The sequence below is a fragment of the Pinus tabuliformis genome, chromosome 2_1, assembly GCF_031772625.1.
Source record: "Pinus tabuliformis cultivar Carrire ecotype Pingquan chromosome 2_1, CPIR1, whole genome shotgun sequence".
NCBI lineage: Eukaryota > Viridiplantae > Streptophyta > Pinopsida > Pinales > Pinaceae > Pinus > Pinus tabuliformis.
In genome coordinates this window covers 580,450,999-580,472,414 of record NC_142299.1, presented here as the reverse complement: position 1 = coordinate 580,472,414, position 21,416 = coordinate 580,450,999, and the positions used below count along the sequence as shown (strand labels likewise).

General features: G+C 38.0%; 1 protein-coding gene across 1 annotated transcript; it reads left to right on the top strand.

Annotated features, from left to right (window-relative positions):
• The first annotated feature begins 1,124 nt into the window (after positions 1-1,124).
• Positions 1,125-21,277, top strand: LOC149201788 (pentatricopeptide repeat-containing protein DOT4, chloroplastic-like). Its single transcript, XM_089401366.1, has 4 exons — positions 1,125-1,310; positions 1,421-2,723; positions 2,829-3,013; positions 21,059-21,277. Exons 1-4 carry the CDS (start codon positions 1,125-1,127, stop codon positions 21,275-21,277), a joined length of 1,893 nt encoding a protein of 630 aa, XP_089257492.1.
• Positions 21,278-21,416: the final 139 nt, after the last annotated feature.

Genomic DNA, 21,416 nt, shown 5'->3' with positions numbered 1-21,416 from the left:
TTTTTTTTTTTTTTTTTTTTTTACAGTATAAGCTTTTTCCATATATAAATGTACATATCTATGATATTTTCTTAGTTCTGTGGCATGGATACTGTAATTTGGAATGTAGTACATAAACTGAGTCTACATATGGATCAGATTCAGAATCACAAATGCTTCATATTATGTATATTGTATATATGGCTTATGCTTTATGGGCCATATCAACTGAATATTAGATCTATGATGTTTGATGTTTGGATGAATACAAATTTTTTACATGCCCAAGTACACTGTTTGTACTTGATATAAAATTTTTGGTATCACCTCATATGTATTTTGACTCATTATGAATATATAGGAGTCGTCTACCGAGGCAAAGGAATTGCCCGAACGGCCAAAAGTGGCCGGAATCCGGACAAAAAAAATTCAAAAAATCTTCTAGAGGCAGTGTTTGAATCGTGTTTTTGATGGTGGAAATGGATTGAGCACCATCAAAAATGTTTAGGACACCTAAAATTTTGAAGTTTAACAACCATAATTTGGATTTACAAAAATCTTACCGGATTTTCTCTAAATATGACGAGAATTTCCGTAACTTTTAGGGCAATTCCTCCAACTAACTAGACTACCATGAATATATATAACGCTTTTTTCTTGCTGGAAAAAAAAAAATATCCTTTCATACAGTACCATGGGAAACTCCACCCTCTCTCATCCATCACGTATAACATACCGCCCTCCCCCCAAACTCTTAATTGCCTGGCGTGAGAATGATGATTCTCAGATGCACGTCAACTTAATTTAAACCGTCCTCCTTATTTTCCATGGGACATCATAAACTTAATGATTTTATTGAGGGATTCTTTGTGGACGAAATAATTTATAATAATAATAAACTTAACAAAAATAATATATATATATATATTTAGGCCGATAAGCCTTCCTTTGAAAGAGACTTTCGTCGTCTTTTTGATTCTCAGGCTAACACCTGGCGGAGTAGGCAATTTACTTTATATTTGTTCAAGCTTGATTCTCAGGCTGACACCTGTGTGCATTTTCAAAATATTCGTCATGGTCTCCTTCAATTATTCATTTCCGCTCATTCTGGAACCGTCTGCATTAACTTGGGCGATGTCGGTGCCATGGCCTACAGTCACTCGGGCCAGCCTCTACTCACACCCAGGCATGCTTTCTGTGCCCTGCTCGGCCTCGACGTGGTCTTGACCGACATCGCCCCCGTTCTGCCCGCCCTCAAACGCAACGTGAAGAAAAACACGGCGGCGACCTCCCTCGCCTCGGCCGGAAAACCGGGATCCGGCGTTGGAAGAGTGAAGATTTCTCATGGAATCTGATGATCGGTGAGAATATCAAGCAAGGGCGGTTTGATGAAGCCCTTGATATCTATTGCCAAATGTGTGCAGTGGATGTGGATATACAGGCGGATGAGTTCACATTTACTCGTGTTCTCAAGGCCTGTGGAGCAATATCAGCTCTCCGACTGGGTAAGGAGATCCATGAGCGTATACTTAGAAGTGGGTTTAGTTCATATGTTTTTGTAGGGAATGCTCTCATTTCAATGTATTCCAAGTGCAGGCGTATAGAGGATGCACGCAAAGTGTTTGACAATATGTCTGAACAGAATGTGGTCTCCTGGAACGCCATAATTGTGGGTTATGCTCAGAACAATCGTGGTGAAGAGGCATTGGAATTGTTTCGTGCGATGCAAATCTCAGGCACTGCACCGGATTCGGCAACCATGGCATGTGTTATTCCAGTCTGTGCTAGACTAACAGCTTTGCAGCAGGGCAAGGAAATCCACGCTTATGCAACACGAAGGGGATTTGGATCAGATGCATTAGTGGGGAATTCACTCATTGACATGTATGCAAAATGTGGAAGCTTGACGGAAGCGCTCCAGATGTTTGAGAAATTCTCACAGCAAAGTGTGTCTTCCTGGACTTCTGCCATTAGAGCTTATGCTTCAAATGGTAATCATGTCAAGGCATTGGACCTGTTTTATAAAATGAATCTGCAAGGTTTCAGTCCCGATGTGGTAACCCTTACAAGCATCCTTTCAGTCTGTGCCCGATCAGGAGCTCTGCAGCATGGCAAGGACATCCATGACTATATAACTAGATATGGTTTTGACTCTGTTATTGCTGTGGGGAATGCACTCATAGACATGTATGTCAAGTGTGGGGATATGGAAGGTGCTCATGGTGTATTTTGTAGAATGTCTCAAAGGGATGCGATCACATGGAATACAATTATAGCAGGTTACTCACAGAATGCACAGCCTGAAGAGGCATTGCAATATTTTCGGCACCTGCAACTAACACTGAAGCCAAACCCATTAACCATTTCATGTGTTCTCCCAGCATGCACCAGCCTAGCAGCTTTGCAACTAGGCAAGGAAATTCATGGTTACACAATTAGAAATGATTTATTATCTGATGTATTTGTGGGAAACGCCCTGACAGACATGTATGCTAAATGTGGGAGCATAAAATATGCACGCAAGTTGTTTGACAACCTGTCTCAAAAAGATGTTGTCTCATGGACCATAATGATTGCAGCGTATGTTAAGAATGGGCATGACCAGGAGGTTTGTGGATTGAAATGGTCTCTTTCTGGCCAACAACTTGCAAGTGGGGGGAATGACAATCTACTGTACATTTGGGATCAGAGCATGGCATCCCATAATTCTACCTCTCAATATCTCCACCGCTTAGATGAACACTGTGCAGCAGTCAAGGCCTTGGCATGATGCCCCTTCCAAAGCAATCTTTTAGCATGTGGTGGAGGGAGTGCAGACAGGTCTATAAAGTTTTGGAGTACTCACACAGGTGCCTGCTTAAATACCGTAGACACTCATTCCCAAGTTTGTTCATTACTCTGGAATAGGCATGAACGTGAGTTACTGAGTTCACATGGATTTAGTCAGAACCAGTTAACCTTATGGAAGTACCCATCTGAGGTGAAGATTACTGAACTTACAGTAAATACTTCTCGAGTTCTTCATCTGGCACAGGTATGGAAATTGATTTATTTTTATGAGTACTTATGCATTCATCTTTCGTTTTATGAATGGATTTGTCCTCATGATCCTTCTTATGCCTTACCTCTTCATAGCCCTGATGGGTACACAGTTGCATCAGCTGCAGCAGATGAAACACTCAGGTTTTGGCAAGTATTTGGAGTTACTGATACCTCAAAAAGGGTGAAGAGTAAAGATGAAAATGGGGCTTTCAGCAAGTGTCATACTTACATCCGCTAATAAGCATCTTTCTATATTTATGAAATGAGGATGTTTAACTCAAGGTAGTAATTAAATGTTCTGTTTTCTATTTCACATAGCTCTTCTGCAGGCTGTTGGATTGCCATGGAGCATGTTCCACTTTCTTCAATGTAATATGCTACAGTTTCTTCTTTCTTTCTTCTCATATACCATGAACTTTGAATTTATCTTTTGTGAAACCTGATGGAACAATGTTGCAACAACTTTCTGAGACAAGAACCACTCCTTCAGCTGCATCGTAAAAATTAAAATGGTTTTGGCAAGTCTTTGGAGCCCCATATTCTTCAATGAAGGTTCTGAAAATGATACATTATGAGTGTCAGCAAGTATGTCATTCACATCAACAAAGAAACCTCCACGCCTCCTCCACTCATGGAATGATTCACATTCTACAAAAAGCCTTCACGCCTCTACTCAATCTTATAGGTAATTCTTGAATGATTTATCTTCTTCATTTTGCTATGACGCACTTATTATGTAATTTCTTACCTGAGATAAATTCTATATCTATATTGCTATAGAATTTTAGTTCTGTATCTATATTGCTATTTCATTTGTATAATTTTTTTGTAATATTTCACAGTGTACCGTAGTTCAGTTCCTTAGGCTTGTATCGTAGTTCAGTTCCTTAGCCTTGCAAAATTCATCTCTCACATATATTCATTCAAGAGATCAGTAAAGCATTTTTTAATAGACATTAATCAGAAAAATAGTCACATACATAGGTGCTTGAAACTTGAAAGAACTCCATGAATTACCCTGACTTGTGGCTACAACTCTCAACCTTACAAAAATATTGATTGCGACAGAAGAACTGAAAAACTTACTAAAGACCTCCATGCATACCAGGTATTGATGATATAGCCATGAATGAGTAGACACTAAATTGAGAGCTTCTAATGTGCTGCTAGGACAAGCGATATTCATCATCATTTGTTGTGCCCTTGTTGCAAGATCCTGTCTCATGGAACTGTTGGTCTGATCAGTTATCTTTGTCCTCTAACACCTTGCATATTTTGAATGTTTGTTAAAGAACTGAAAAACTGACTAAAGACCTCCATGCATACCAGGTATTGATGATATAGCCATGAATGAGTAGACACTAAATTGAGAGCTTCTAATGTGCTGCTAGGACAAGCGATATTCATCATCATTTGCTGTGCCCTTGTTGCAAGATCCTGTCTCATGGAACTGTTGGTCTGATCAGTTATCTTTGTCCTCTGACACCTTGCATATTTTGAATGTTTGTTAAAGTTGTTCATGCTCATTGGTTCTATGATCTATCATATCATTCCTCCCATTTGCTGGTATCTATTATTGGTCTGTTGGACTGATCAACCATATTTATCTTTTTTTATTAAAACAAGCATATTTATCCTATATTCATCTGCTTCCCAAATTAGTTTAAGTTGTGGCTTTTTTGTTTTGTCTGATTTCCATCCAGTGCCTGTGCTTTGATTTGAAACTTTGTTGTTTGTGTTAATTGTTGTGACTGCTTTCTCTGGGACCCTTGTCAGATTTTGGCCTCTCATACTGTCTGCCCTACTAATTGATATTTTTGCTGGTACTAAAATTTAACATACCCACATGTGTTTTCCAATACCTTTCTTTATGCCAAATAGTGTGGGTTTCAGTGCCAATAAAGTAGATTAAGTTCCATCATGGTTTCATCTATTTATTGCCACTTTCCAGTACATTTTGGTAATGAATTCATTTATTGATGAGTAAGAAATAACCAGATGAAAACCTTGTTTTCCCTATTCGTAAAGTTCTAAGGTAATTAAAAGGAGATACTTGTTAGGTTTCTTAAATTTAATGTGGCAACATTTAGTCACTTAGTTTTATTCAGAGTTTGCAGATGATCTGTAATTTATTATGCATGGCTGATTGGTACTTCCTTTTCCCCTTCTTTGCAGGGGAAAGCTACAGGTCTATACTGTCGATGGCTTCCACAGTGCAACCATGGCAGTAACAATTTCTCCTTACCCCGGAAGTGAACCAGGTCATTCTTGTGGCCATGTTTCCTCTTAGTCACCAGGCTTCTCCATCGCTTACCTCGCATTTTCTTGTTCCTTTACACAGGACAATTAAAACAAAAAGTAGATTCTTTGGTTCAAGTTTCTTTGGAGATTTGATCAAGCATTGAAATTTCAAAAGTTGGGTTTATTGTGCATATGAAATGGCATGTGTTCATGCTTTTGAAATTTTACTCAGAGAAAGGAAAAGATGGATTTAGTATTGCATATGAATGAGATGTATTCTTCGTATATGCTTGGCCATCTATAGAGGTTTCTTGATTTTGGGTAATTAGCTTAACCTCTTGATTTTGGGTAATTAACTTACTCTAAAATGAAATAAGACATTCAATGTGTTCTTGAAAAGTAATTGCACAGTGCTCCAATCCAAGAAAACAAGGTTTTCCACAAACCAATTAACTCTTCTAGAAAAGTTCAACAATTCCAATTTAATAATCCTATCGGCCTCTCTTTGTACCTTGTATCTGAAGTTAAATGTGACTTTATGAGTTAATTGGTATTTGGATTCTGTGCTAGCTCAATGTGGTTTCCAGCAGGCAAAACGTTTTTAAACTAATTCCCCTCTCTTTAGGGTCGGTAGTCAGCCAGAAAAAATAATCTGAATTGTATTCCATGCTTAAGACTACTTTAAGAACAGAGATTTGTGTTTTATTTTCGTGTCAACCCTTTCTTTAATATATATCTATATGTGCCCTCTTCCAGGAAGCAATGTTTTAACTTTTGCCCAATTATTAGTAATGAAATTAGTTTTGTGAGTTTAAAAAAAATTATGTTCTGGACTTGCATGTTTTGTAATGTTATGTTGTTTAACTTGAAAGACGGAATTTTCTCTGAAGCTTAAAAAAATTATGTTCTGGACTTGCATGTTTTGTAATGTTATGTTGTTTAATTTGAAAGATGGAATTTTCTCTGAAGCTTAGAGTCTTCATGCTTTGGCTTGATAAACGTGACAAAAATTGTTTGCAAAATCTTTTTAGATTATTGTCTGTGATTATTGTCTGAAACTTACACTCTTCATGTTTTGGCACGATGAAAGTGACAACAAGTTTTTCTAGATTGCAGCATGCAAAAGCACATCTGAATGAAAGGGTTCTGCTAGAAGGAAAAAACAAAATTTCATTGAGAGTTTAAGAAAAACTTGATTCCCTTGAGTGTAGTTGGCAACCTTTATTGGATGTTGAGAGTTTTCCCACAGAAACTGGGATCACAGGAAAATTGGGAAAGAGACCACAGCTTCTTCAGCAATCTCCCATCCACCAACCCTCTGATAAATCCAGTGCTCTCATATATATGTGTGTGTGTGTGTTGTGCCATACATGAACTCTCAAGAAATTTCAAAAGCCTTCACCTAATGCAATCCTCCAGGTTTTTCAAGACACAAAAGAAAACTACTTACGATCAGTTTCTTAAACATGGAAATTTTACAACACACTACTTCCAAAACAGCCATCCAAAAGGTCATTACTATAATAGCTTGATTAGAAATAGATTGAATGAGAAGGTCCAGATGGGGTATTCAATCATCTCCATCCATCTGTTCTGCATCCTCAGTGCTTACTTGGACAATATATCAGCCTTCATATTTATCCCTTGTAGACATGCTGAAAAGATAATGACATAGAATTTTTCCTTGCTTCTCTGATTCCATCCAATGATGGGCCAGCTGCAAATTTTCCTGATTGAAATTTCCATTTGACCTCTCTGCAATCTGTTTGGAATCTCTTATCACCTGTAGACAATTTAAACCTTTCTCTATTGCTATTTTCAGAATCTACCAAAAAGCATAAAGTTCTGCTCTGTTGTTTGATCCATCTCCTACAGCTCTGCTTTGAAACTGATCTCGTAATTGTCTCTTAAAGTAATGCCTCATGATCCACAATAGCTGGGATTACCTTGACAAGCCTCGTTGAAATAACTCCACACTATTGTTATATATATATCTGGGGATCTTAGTATTATTTGTTTCTTTTCCTTTAAAGGTCGTTGTGTCCCTTAATATGCATATCTATTCTTGTGTCAAACTTGATTAGTAATAACATCTTTGTTTTGAATTCTTTTCATTTCTTGCTAGCCAAATAGCTTAAGTCACTGTACAAGGACAGTCTGATGCCCACATGCAGTTAATACAGAATGTATTTTGAAAACTAGGATTTAGCTTTGTAGTGCTTGAATCATCATTTCATATTGGTTTTCATTTGTTAGTAGCCAGATCGTCTCTTACAATATGATTGTAATATCTTTTGTTTCTATTCTGTGGGAAATTTTGTACAGGAGTTCAAACAATGTATATAAATAGAAAGATGCAGAAAAATACAGTCAAAATTTGTACTCAGAATTATGACAAGAAAGCCCCTACTAGGTTTGTGAGGAAAGAGAGCTTCAACACCAGCTCTGTCTCCAACCGCCAAGATGATCAGTATGCTACTAACATGTTTAGTGAAGAATTTCTGTTATTCTCTTGTAATCTATAGGCCCCCAAAGCTCCTCATAGATGAGAATATTTGCAGGATGTTAATATTGTTGTAAGTTTGTAGTAGTTGTGGAATGACTTACTTTTGTGCTGCTTCTCATCTTCAACAACAAGAGTTTCTGTGGTGAATAAGCAGAATCCATGTCCTGCCCTGTGAAGCAGTTCTCCACTGTGATAGCGTTCTTTGTAATGTCTCTGATAAATCCTTTAGACTTCTATTTCATTCTGTAATATGATGGGATTCTCTCTACAAGATTAGGGGATTCACTCTACAGAGTCCATGTCATACCTTCTGAATCAGTGCTCCACTTATGCTAATTTTCTCTGTAATGACCCTTATATATCCTATATAATGAGATTTCATTTTGTAATATGATGGGATTTCACTCTACAAGATTGGTTTCAGTTTTACTTGTATTGTGGTATATGAAATTTCTCAGTTTTACTTGTAATAGGATGGGATTTCATTCTGTAATATCATGGGATTTCCCTCTGCAATATTTGCTACTAAATTTTACAATTCCAAATTAATAATCCTATCGGCCTCTCTTTGTACCTTTTGGGACAATTGCTAGTAAATAAATATGTAAATTAAATCACTTAAATCATATACTTTATTATGATGTCGGATAAACTGTTTATATAAACCACCAATATGTTATAAGCAGATAATTAGTTGAGTTTCCAGCTGTCATTTCCGGTAACACAAAGTTTCAATAAAAGTTTATCGTCTAGTGGGTAACAAGCTAACCCTGGCCTTAAAATTAAGTTCGTAATCGTTAAATTTTATCCTTGTGATTCATATATATATATATTCTTTTTATAAGGGTTATACATATATATAAAAGTCTAAAAGATAATTTATATATAACTTATTTTATTTATCATAAGAATTATTGTATGGAAATGTATATTTTACAATTTGATATAAAAGATATGTGTAATTTTTCTTTTATATTTTTAACGGTTGTGTATTTATTTAGTATGCAAGAGTTGTAAAATATTTCATATTTATTTTTGAGCCACAAATAAATTATTTCGATGTCTATATTAAATGATACGATTTTATATATACTTTAAACGAATAAAGTAAGTAAAAATAAACAAAATATCATATATTTGAATTATGAAGACTTCATTATAGAGCTTAAATAAATTGTTTGATTATCCATTATAATTAATATATTTCAATATGGACTTCATAGATAAATATATTTACCATGGTAAATAACGCAATATCAAAAAGGAAGAAATACTTGAAAGTAAAATAATTTAGTTAGTTCATAATAATAGAGAGATGCATAATTCTTTCAATCCTTAATATACAAACATAGATCTATCTTAATTTAGGATTTATCAAGTGTCGATAGAGATCAAATCCCTCAAGATGAAAACCTCTTTTTAATTGCAATACCTTGAGGGAAGTTTTGCACCTCAAGATATTTGATCTCCTCTTACTAGATATGGAGTAAAGATGGATCTATGCTAGTTTTAAGCAACACACTAATCAAATCTCTTAAGTACAAGAATTTTTTTATTTTCACTTATTTTATATAATATATATGGTTGAAGTTGAAATATTTTATTTATAATTCACATTATCCACATTAAAATGATAATACATGACCTTGATATTCAAAAGAAAACATATCTCTCCTTTTCTATATATATATATAATTATAATTTTTCAAATGTCAAGTCCATATTACATACTAAAGGAATTACAAAAATGTTGATACATACCTATCCTAGGTTATATATATATATATATATATATATATATATATATATATATATATATATATTCAATTGTTATATGTCAAGTCCTTATTAAACACTAAAAGAATTACAAATAATTTACTAATTGCATGGAAAGGCTCTCTCGAATCTAGTATGGGGAAGATGTTGTAATGTTTAACATTTTGAGCGGGAGGTTTTTTACCATGGCTTTCTTAACCATAGTTTTTTTATTTTATTTTGGTATTCTTTTCTAATGTGGCTATTTAAAGGATAATAATTAAAAATCAGACCTCTTGCTTTTTATGTTAATGATTATTTTTATTAAAAAAAGAGAGAGAAAATATTGATTAAAATTAAAATTAAATTCTATTATAATTCTTAGTTGAATTAAGACATTTCGAATTAAAATTAAAAATAAATAAAAGGAATAAAAATTAAAAATATTTGTTTTTTATTGGTTAAAACTCTAAAAAAATGTGGATAAGCATAAATTTTTTTTTTTTTTTTTAATAATATCATAGGCATAGATAGCTAATTAAAATATTTAAGGTTAAATTATAGAGATAAATGGATCAAATTGGAATGAAATACCGATATAATATATAATGTGATTGGAGATAGCCAAAGGTCAAAATGTCAACCATAAGAAAGACATATGGAAAATTTAATTTCTAATGGACGAGAATTCTTATGGAAAAATTAATTTCTAATGGACTAGAATTCAAAAAAAGGAGGGGCAATCATTATAGTAAAATGATTATTATTTTATATTGAAGATATTTAATGTTAAGATGCCGGTAATAATGTTATTGAGATGAAATATTATAGAAATAAATCCACTAGGAATGATGAGGGATTACAACATATAAATGTTAAATTGAGAGAGGAGATAGTCAAAAAGTTAAAAATTTTGGATAAAAAATTATAAAAAACCCTAGATTTATTAATTATATCATATGTGGATGGGGAATTTTGATAATCCAATAAAATTAATATTATAATTAGGATTAAGACTAATTAAGGATAAATAATAATCATAAGAATACTAATACAATCAAGAAGGGAAAAGTGGGAAGACAAGTAGAGGGGATTAGGGTGAGAATTTGAATTAGTGGGAAAGGGTTTAAATGATAGGAGATGGATGGTGGGGTTCCAGGATTGGCTTAACTGGTAACCATCATCTTGGTTAAAATTGTTAGGATGTTTTCAATTTCAACGACCTCCTGATGACTTGGCTGGAATGATAAGGGGAAAAAGCTAAGATTTTGGTCTTATCAAAACAAATGAGATGCTTGATAGAATGGGAATGCTCAACAATGGCAGATTTTGCAATGCGATCATGGAAAGTGTCAGCCATGTGTTCTTTCAACTGATCTTTGAAGGATCTTCTGGTTTGACCTATGTAAGATATTCCACAAGAGCAGAGAATCTCATACACTCCAAGACCTAACATAGAGTCATTTTTATCCTTAGCTGATCGAAAAAGCTCGTTGAGGGTTTTCTAACGCTTGAAGAAGGTTTTGGTGTTTTGTTTAGAGAGGATCTTGGATAAATGATCGGTAACCCCTTGTCTGTATGGAAGGGTTACTCTGGATGGGGCGAGGTGTTGGGCTGGTTCGTTCCTACCCAATCCCACCCCAGACACCCAATGCTACTTTGAAACAACAATACCCTAGCGAACCCCAAAATTCCTACCACAGTAGGTCAAGAGCAATTTCCCCTACTACATTGTCTTCACTCAAAAAGAAATAGGCCTCCCTTACACCCAAACCACCCACTAGCGGGCCCCAAATTCAAAATCACTGCTCATATTGCTTCCAATGCCACATAATGAAAACATTGACATGAAACACTAACAAAGCTTTAAATGATTGAATTACCTTCGCAGTTACCCTCGTGCAACAAATCTAGGGTCGCGAGGAAAATGCACAAATCTAGGGTCGCGAGGAAAATCCCCTGTTGGCTAAGCTGAGGGAAACTACAAGATAGTCATATCCCCATTCAGGCATTAACTCACGATCCCATATGACTACTTGTACAACTCTTGCCTGCAGCGTTTCCTTCGAATATCAACCTGAAACACCTTCTAGACCCAACTTGGCTCTCCAGGGAGGCCCTCCGAATGAATTGAGCAAGTATTACCTTCCAACCTCCAACTTTTCATCACCCAAACGATGTTTCTGATCACCGCATCCATCACCAGGGAAATAAGAACTAATAAAATCTCCAGAACGTTCACCAACAAGCCACTTGCCCTCTTTTACATGCCATTCAATATATTCATTACAACTGCATGGGAGGGCTTGAATTTCCTCGAGATGACGCGCCTTTCAAGTCAATCACCCCTAGCGGGGATAACTATGTAGACTTGCTAGTGATTACTACCTGCCAAAATTTATGCAAGTTCATTTTCTTGAGTAAACAATTTACTTATCCATTTTAAATCTCAATTTATTACTTCTTGCCAAAACATGACTATAGGATGATTTTCCTATGGACCACCATTAATTTAGCTAATTATATGCAATTGTTCCCATAACACAATTTTTACTTAAATTAGATGACTAAGTTTTGCAAAACACAATTACAATATAATAAATTGAATTTTATTATTTTATTATTTGTTATTATTAATAAATCCAACATTTAAATGTTTACACTCTTTTACAAACACTCTAACATCTTCTTATACTAAGATACATATTACTTGTAACCATATATATTTTTTTCAATTGAATCACTATATAAATGTTTACACACTTACACATCTCCCTTATACTAAATTGTTAAGCCACTCAAAACACAAAAATATTCGGAAAAAAAAAACAAAAAACAAAAAAACAAAACACAACCAAAAAACAACCAAAAAAACAAACTGCGTAACATAACTTAGACCTATGAAATCTCTGATAACTTAGACATATGAAATCTCTGATGAACGAAAAAAAAATGAAACATCTCATGAATAGAAAAAACAAAAAAAAACACAAACTTCTTTTTTCAAAAAAGCCATACGGACTAACTCTGCTCCAACATTCATCTAATCAAGATTTATAAGCAACGAGGTTGCCCACTGATTAATGTATGTGCGTAAATCACAATGTTTGTGATATTATGAAGACTCTTGAGGATCTCACCATCGTAAAGAAAATACATTGAAATTAAAGAACTTGAAAGGACAAATCATATTGAAGCCGTAATGTGGAAAACGCATTCGACTGACTTCACATGACTTCGAATATGAGTAATGATTATAATTGGCATGTTGAATGAGTAATATGTATTTTTCTCCAAAACTATTTTACTATAAAAAGAAGATCAATTTCAATTTTGATTTATTGTGCGGTAGAATATTTTATATTTATCTAATTTTATTTAGCAAATTTGTAATGGTGTATTTTTTTTATAAGATAGTTCTTAATATTAAATAATTAAAAAATACATTTTTGAGTTGGTAGGTCTTTCTTTTGAATCATATCATTTCATAATTCTGTCTACTTTTTTCCCTGTGTATTTATGTCTTTTTCTTTTGCACCTGGGATGTGTGCTCCATGACCACATTTAGGCCCGATATCTGTGCACCACAATGTCTTGTTGTAAGAAATCCATGAAGTTCCCATTGGGCCGTTGAACGAACGTCCCCCTTAGACTTTTCCAATAACTCGCAACGAATTATTGCGTTGTTTACATGCACACTTCCGTACAGAGGGGTGAAAACTGCCCTCTGATGTCTACATTGTGGTTGATCTATGAAAAACTTTCTCTTGATTTTAAAGAAAGGCTTCAAAGTGGTGTATTTACTACATCCAAGGATTCAGTCAATATTGCTTTTTGCAACCCTTGGCCGGTTCTTCTTGAGTGCATGGTGAGTATTAACCTGAGTTTTCATTTTGATTCAGATAATTTACTAGGACTAATTGTTACAGATGTTCTCATGAAATTTTTGACGTGTTATGCAATTTATACTGGAAGTTGAAGTATGTAAACGCCATAGAATTTCTATGGGATTGCATTAGAAAGGGACAGATTGAGATTCCTGATTTTGTGTATGACCATGATGATCAACTGGAAGACAGAACTTTGATGGACTATGGCATAGAAACATATCCCTTTCAAGTTTATGACATGCATGTAATGGGATCAGCAAATTCTCGATACCCTTGGAGATGGATCTCCTAGGCATTGTGTTGAGTTTACTCATTGATTGTAGTTCTTTGTAGTTTTTTGTTGTACAACGTCATGTTTATTTTTTTTCTTAGAAGGTGATTTGTGCATTTTGAAGTGACTTCCCTTGACAGGAGACTATGTTCTAGAGGGAAGGCACTTTCTTGTTTTTTTCCCTTGTAGTTTTTATAGTAAAATATTTGTTCTATAAAAGCATGCCATACCAGATTGGTTGTACATATATGTAAATAGTGAATCTTGAAAATGTGGCAACATGTGCTTACTGTACTTTACTTTTTCATCTTGCTGAAGGTGTTGCTGGAAAGGGGGTATATGTGGTGCAGATGAATGGTGCAGCTTATTTCTTTTTTAAAGGAAAACTAATTTTGTGTTAAAACTTGGCTTTCAAATACATGCTGAGTTTCCATTGTCTGTTGGGTTTTTACCTTAAATATATAGCTAATTTCCACCATTTGAGTCAACAACTACTCTTATAATTGAATGTATACTTGGATTCTTTGATTATTTTAATTAACATTTGATGCAATTTCTATGTACAAAACAATTTATGAGATTCTGCTACAGTGGCATTCTTTAAAGAGAATCATACATGTTTGAGTTTAATTTTTTATGTCATATTATAGCTTTATGTCACTACTTTAGCTGCATCCTATTTACTCCATGGTTGAGATCCTCCTTTAGGTAAGAAGGCAGTTATTACCAGCTATATTTGGAGCTCTACCTTTTTATGTTTTGTACTCATTTCAAGCTTTTTAGGGCTTTCATTGTTAAATTGTGTACTTTTACTTGTTTCTATCCATTGCATTTTCTGTTTATGCCCATGTTCACAACTCATGTCATGCATCTGTTGCTCATAGTTGTTGCACTGTTGTGCACCATTGCATTATTGGTTCAACTTTTTTGGTAAAATCCTAAAATCAAATGGCATTCTATCAAAAATGGTAAAAGAGGGTTTTTGTCTTTTACTTTTAAATTTTCTTTCCAAATTTTGATGAATAATGAATGTGTAATAAGAGACAGATATCTTAATGAAGTTTGTTATGACATGCCTGGTATGTTGTGGCATTGCATAGGAAAAAGTTTATCCAAAATGCACCATTTTTCTAGTGCCCTTCCAACATATTTCTGATTGGAATCCAGTAATTGATCATTGTTTCACCCTGAAACTTTGACCTGCTCATGGTCAATACACACCACAAGGGACATGTAGTAAGATCAACCAACAATTTAATTTATCAGAGTTTCTTGAGTACTCCAAGGTGAAAAAACTCAACTTTCAATTGACTTCAACCATGAGGGACCTTCGGGGACTATCACAACCATAGTTACTATTTTCCTTGAACCTCCATGGAGATGAATAAGATTGACATAAGAGAAACAAATTATCCCTGTGAGGCTTTGTGGTTGCAGTCCTACAAATAAGAAATTTGAAACCAAGAGGAAAGAGAATAAGATGGAGATAAGAAAACACATCAACTGCTATCCAATGGGCAGAACCAATACCAAAATAATCCATAAAGATCCCTCTTGAATCGATGTACTTACCTTTATAATTTTCCTCCTTCAATGATCTCAATCACATGCCAAACTCAATGAAAAGCAGTGTCCAATCTTTGATTATATGAACAAGAGGTGGAAGAATCAGTGCCACATAATGCAACATCCTAGTTTCTACCAGATGGGGTGTCTGGGGCTGCAAAAGTTAAGGAATACTTTTCTACACCTTTGGTCTCCTGCTTGATATTTCTGGGAATCCAAGAAGACTAAGATAGAGAAGAAGCGGAGGCTGAAGAGGAAGTAGTAGTTGCAGAACCCAACAAGGATGAGGCTTGTCACGCCCCCAAGCCGACGGTAGTCTTTCAATCGCTCTTAGCGAGGTGTGGCACCACCGAACACTTTCTTTTCACCAATACTTATGTTTGTGGATTACGCCTAACCACTTATTCCTACTTAGTTTGTGTTTCGCAACCAAGTATTATTAATGTTTCCTTTATACCAATGAACACCCATACACATTCATTATCATCAACAATTATAAATGAAGAACACAATTGCATAGTATAAAGGGAGGGGCAATTCCCTGAACAATGAGTTTGCCCGAATAATATATTATACAATCCTTACAAGTTACAAGCTTTACAAGTATAGTTGGAAACCCCAAGTTTCATACTTAGCCAAATTTACAATCTTCGGCAAACTCGGTTGCCCAGCTCGTCGGCGCCTCTGCACGGTCACCGCACGACTCACCAACCCTTTGTTCACCTCGTCGCACGATCGTGTTGTTTTCCCAACTTGGGCGCGCCTCCAAGTCGCCACACACGGGCGCCTCCACCCGAGACACACCTTTGTCCACAATCTCAACACTTCACCAAGTCACCGTGCACACTTGCACGATGGGTGGGTGCTCACCCTAGTCACCCAATAACCTGTGCCAAGTCATCGCACAAACCGGGCGCTTCTACACATCACCCGGGCGCCACACACTGTGCACACCTTTCCCCAAATCAAGGCAAGCGTTTTACTACCGTGCGGCCTTGCCCAAGAATGGGTGCATCTCCAAACTGCGCCTCTATCTCTTTGTTGCGTCCACACCTTGTTCTGCGCCTCTCCTTCACATGAGTGAAGATGCTTCTTGTGTTGGATCCATGAGCGATGGTCAAATGAGCTCCATCACATCACTAATATATACGGGCGTAGGGCGAGGTCGCAGCTACCCAGCCGACCTGCCCACACCTTCACACGCCATCGCAAGTGCTTCAATTTTCATGTCGGGCTCCTTCCAAACGCTCCCCAACCACCGTCGGCTTCACATGTTTGTTGATCGGCCTCCATAAGGATTAACCCACGCCTCTATGCATATAAGTAGCTCGCCCAACCTCTATTATGCGCATAACACTCCATTGCATATCCAAGTCGAGCTCGCACTTCAACCAGAACGTTGTTCGTTCAACCTTCCAACCATAGTGGCATTGTTCCAACCGCGCGCCCTCCATCAGTCGCAATCGCACTTCACCCGGTGGGTGAGTTAAGGATTGTAGGTCCTTACATCCTCCTCCACCTGAAGATGTTGTCGTCCTCGACAACATACCATCCTGGTAGCCATCCACCAAGACCAATATCAATATTTGTCTCATTCTCGGTCCATGATGTCAACTCCTCCACGTACTGCAAACATCCCTGCAACATATGTAGAACTCCCATCTCCATTATGTGTCGTCCTCATCCTGTGAACTGTCCTCCTCGTCTGCCTGATGTCAACATTTCTTTGGTACACTGCTAGCCCCCATGACTTGAACTAGTCGGGTGATCAGTCCAACTGTCACACTCAAATCACAAGAATGTCCCTCCTTATGCCTTCACCAGTCTATCTCAGATTCTGCCACATCCCAGACTCACCAAGAATCTCACCCATGCTCAGGTCCATGAAAACTCCATCCCATCTGCAACATGTCATGATGCTTAATGCCAAGCCATCCTTGCACCATCTGTCATACCTGCTCAACCTGTTTTAAGGACTCACTGCCATGAGCAGCTAACAATGAGCCCCATCTTCTTGTCATCTAAGAAGATGTGGAGGGGGTAGAGCCTGAAGGCTCACCCTCACTAATCATCTCAATCCATCTGCCAGGATTCTCTATCTCCATCCGCTGTAAATAAGTGACTCGATCCTCCTCCCAGACATTCGGCCTCACATATGCCTCATCATCATCATCATCATCCTCGACCACTTCTAGCCTTCTTGAAAAATCCAAGATACTATCTGAAAGTGTCCTAATGACTAATAACTGCTCGGTAAGCTTTGTCTCAACCGCAGACAACCACTTATTCATGTCTTCCATCCACTTCTCATCCTCCATTTGCATCACTGCCAACTTACAATCAGGCCTTGTCACTCCAATGGTTGGAACACTAATGGGTACATCTTCCCTTCCATCGTAAATGTACAGCTTCTTCAAATGTGGAACAATCATAGCATCGAATTGTTTCATGAATTCCATTCCCAACACAACTTCATAGTCATCAATTTGCACTATAGTGAAGTCGACCTTCCTTGTCCACTCACCAAGTGTTGTGTCCACCTTTTTAGCTACACCAAGAACATTATTAGGAGGAGAATTGACTGTCTTCATCTGTGCCTTCACCGGTACAAATTTTAGCCCAATTCTTCTTTCAGTATCTTCTCCCATGAAGTTGTGAGAAGCCCCACTATCCACCATAGTGAGTATATCAGCACCTCCAACCTTCATCCGAACATACTCCAAACTGTTCCTCTTAGGATCCCTCCGAGAGACCACCTCTGTAGCAGCACCACCACCACCAAGTATCTGCATCGTCCCCATAGAAGCCTCTTCATTCTTCGCATTAGATTGTGCAATCACAGCCACTTTCGGTCTAGAAGGACAGTTCTTCACCGTATGTGGTCCAGCGCATATCCAACACTTCAAGGCTTTCTTCGTCTTCAAATTATCATCTGATTTCGAAGCATCATCCTTATTCTTATCTTTTGGCTTATCGAACTTCTTTTTTCTATCATCAGAAGTCTCAACATAATGCTCCACCAACCTGTCCACAGCAGCGAAAGCTTCCTTAAGTGTTATAATCTTCTGCCTCTTCACTTCATTGCATGCCCAAGGATTTAACCCAATAATGAAATTGAAAATCTTGTCCCTCTTCACCATGTCAGGAAGTTCCAGAACCACACTTGCAAACTCCCGTTGATATGTCTGAAGGTTCCTGGTCTGCTTTATGAACTTAATTTTCATCTTTGCTTCCCACGTTTCATCCTAAGGACTGAAATGGGTCTGCAAAGCTTTCTTCATGTCATCCCACGAAGTAATGTCACTAACACTGCCATTGGCAATTTGATCCATCCTCCTTCGCCACCACATCTTAGCATCCTTTGTTAAGAACTAAGCAGCTACCTTGACCTTCGTCTCATCATCCGATAGACCCAAGCATTCCAGGTACTGCTCGAGGTCCCATAGAAATTTTCCAAGAGTCTTTGCACTCCTTGTACCATCGTAAGATTCTGGTTCCTTGACTTTCACATGAGGCACTCCTCCACCTAAGTTATGCCTCACGACCTTCTTCAACACTGCGATCTCATCTCTGGCTTCGTTAAGAGATTTTCGCAAGCCCACGATCTCTGCAAGACCTTGGTCTCTTGCCTCTTCAACCTCCTTGACCCTTACTTCAAGTTGTGTACACATAATATCAATGTACTCGTGTTGATTCCGAATTTCTTCGAGCCCTTCCCTCATCTTCGAATTGGCCTCTTGATCCCTATCGATCAAGTCCATCTTCTTAGTCCAGAAAGCTTCCAAGTCATCCTTCTTCTCCAAAAATTTTTCCATGAATGCCATAGTAGCATCCTTCGCACCGTGACTAGACCCAACCTGAGATTCAGCTGTCATTGCTAACAGCTTCTTTCTTCTTTGCGATCTAGTTTCAAACATCCAACAGCTTCACCAAGATGCCTACAACCTAAACCAGCTCTTGTTCCACTTGTATGTGAAACAACTTCCTTCACTTGCAAGTACCTGCTTCACTGTCACCAACTGTCAAGCTTCTTCAACCCTGAATCAGCTTCAATATCTACACTTCGTCACAAGCAACCCTGCTCTGATACCACCTGTCATGCCCCCAAGTCGGCGGTAGTCTTTCAACCACTCTTAGCAAGGTGCGGCACCGCCGAACACTTTCTTTTCACCAATACTTATGTTCGTGGACTACGCCTAACCACTTATTCCTACTTAGTTTGTGTTTCGCAACCAAGTATTATTAATGTTTCCTTTATACCAATGAACACCCATACACATTCATTATCATCAGCAATTATAAATGAAGAACACAATTGCACAGTATAAAGGGAGGGGCAACTCCCTAAACAATGAGTCTGCCCGAATAATATATTATACAATCTTTACAAGTTATAAGCTTTACAAGTATAGTTGGAAACCCCAAGTTTCATACTTAGCCAAATTTACAATCTTCGGCAAACTCGATTGCCCAGCTCGTCGGTGCCTCTGCACGGTTGTCGCACGACTCACCAACGCTTTGTTCACCTCGTCGCACGATCGTGTTGTTTTCCCAACTTGGGTGCGCCTCCAAGTCGCCACACACGGGCGCCTCCACCCGAGACACACCTTTGTCCACAATCTCAACACTTCACCAAGTCACCGTGCACACTTGCACGACGGGCGGGTGCTCACCTGAGTCACCCAAGAACCCGTCCCAAGTCGTTGCACAAATTGGGCGCTCACCAACGCTTCACCGTTGGGCGCTTCTACACATCACCCAGGTGCCACACGCACTGTGCACACCTTTCTCAAACTGGCGGGTGACCCTGCGCGTGCCCTTCACCCAAATCAAGACAAGCGTTTTACTACCGTGCGGCCTTGCCCAAGAACGGGCGCATCTCCAAACTGCGCCTCTATCTCTTTGCTGCGTCCACACCTTGTTCTGCGCCTCTCCTTCACATAAGCAAAGATGCTTCTTGCATTGGATCGATGAGTGATGGTCAAATGAGCTCCATCACATCACTAATATATACGGGCATAGGGCGAGGTCGCAGCTACCCAGCCGACCTGCCCACACCTTCACACGCCATCGCAAGTGCTTCAATTTTCATGTCAGCCTCCTTCCAAACGCTCCCCAACCACCATCGGCTTCACATGTTTGTTGGTTGGCCTCCATAGGGCTTAACCCACGCCTCTACGCATATAAGTAGCTCGCCCAACCTCTATTATGCACATAACACTCCATCGCATATCCAAGTCGAGCTCGCACTTCAACCGGAATGTTGTTCGTTCAACCTTCCAACCACAGTCATACTGTTCCAACCGCGCGCCCTCCATCGGTCATGGTCGCACTTCACTCAGTGGGTGAGTTAAGGCCTGCAGGTCCTTACAAGGCTGGTGCTGAAGGACCCAAATCCCGGAGCTCTTAAAACACAAGGATGTTAACACAGTAAAAAAATCCTGACATCATCAATCAAATTATCATTCTTTGTGCATTCATAGCCTATCCACTCTCGATTGATAGGAGGAATCAAATCCTCACCCTTGCCTAGAGAGTTATCTAAAAACTCAGATACATTGTCATGACCAAAAGATTCAGTGACCAACATTTCTATTTTTTCTTCTATGTTGCTCTGGTATTTCATCCCTATCACACCTTTCAAATACTCAGCGTCAACGTTTGCATTATTCATAATGATTTCATTTGTTTAAGTGATATGAATAAGAGTAGAGCTACTGTCCATGCATACTCTTCCTCCATAAAAGGAAGTCAGTTATCAAATTATTTTATTTTCTGGGTATTTCATTGCTAATTCTTCTGTTGCAGGATGAGGCTCTGGAGCATATTTTTGGCCTTTGCAGTGATCATATTTCTAGGCAGTGTTTCAGGTGCAAAGGAGAAGGTGACCATGAACGAGATGGTGATGAATGTGAGCAGAGCTCTGCAAGAGGCAAGTGGTTACAACATCATCGTCACGTCTCTGGAAATCTTGGCAGACGAAATCCTGCCACCCACACACTGCATGTTCTTCGCCCTCAGCGATGATGCCCTCAATAATTTGTCGCTCCCATCGTGTCTCATGATGGACCTCCTCCACTACCACACGTGCACACACAAGATTCTCTAGAAATCATTTTCTGACCATGTAACTCGACTCCTGCATACTCATGCTACTCCGTGACAA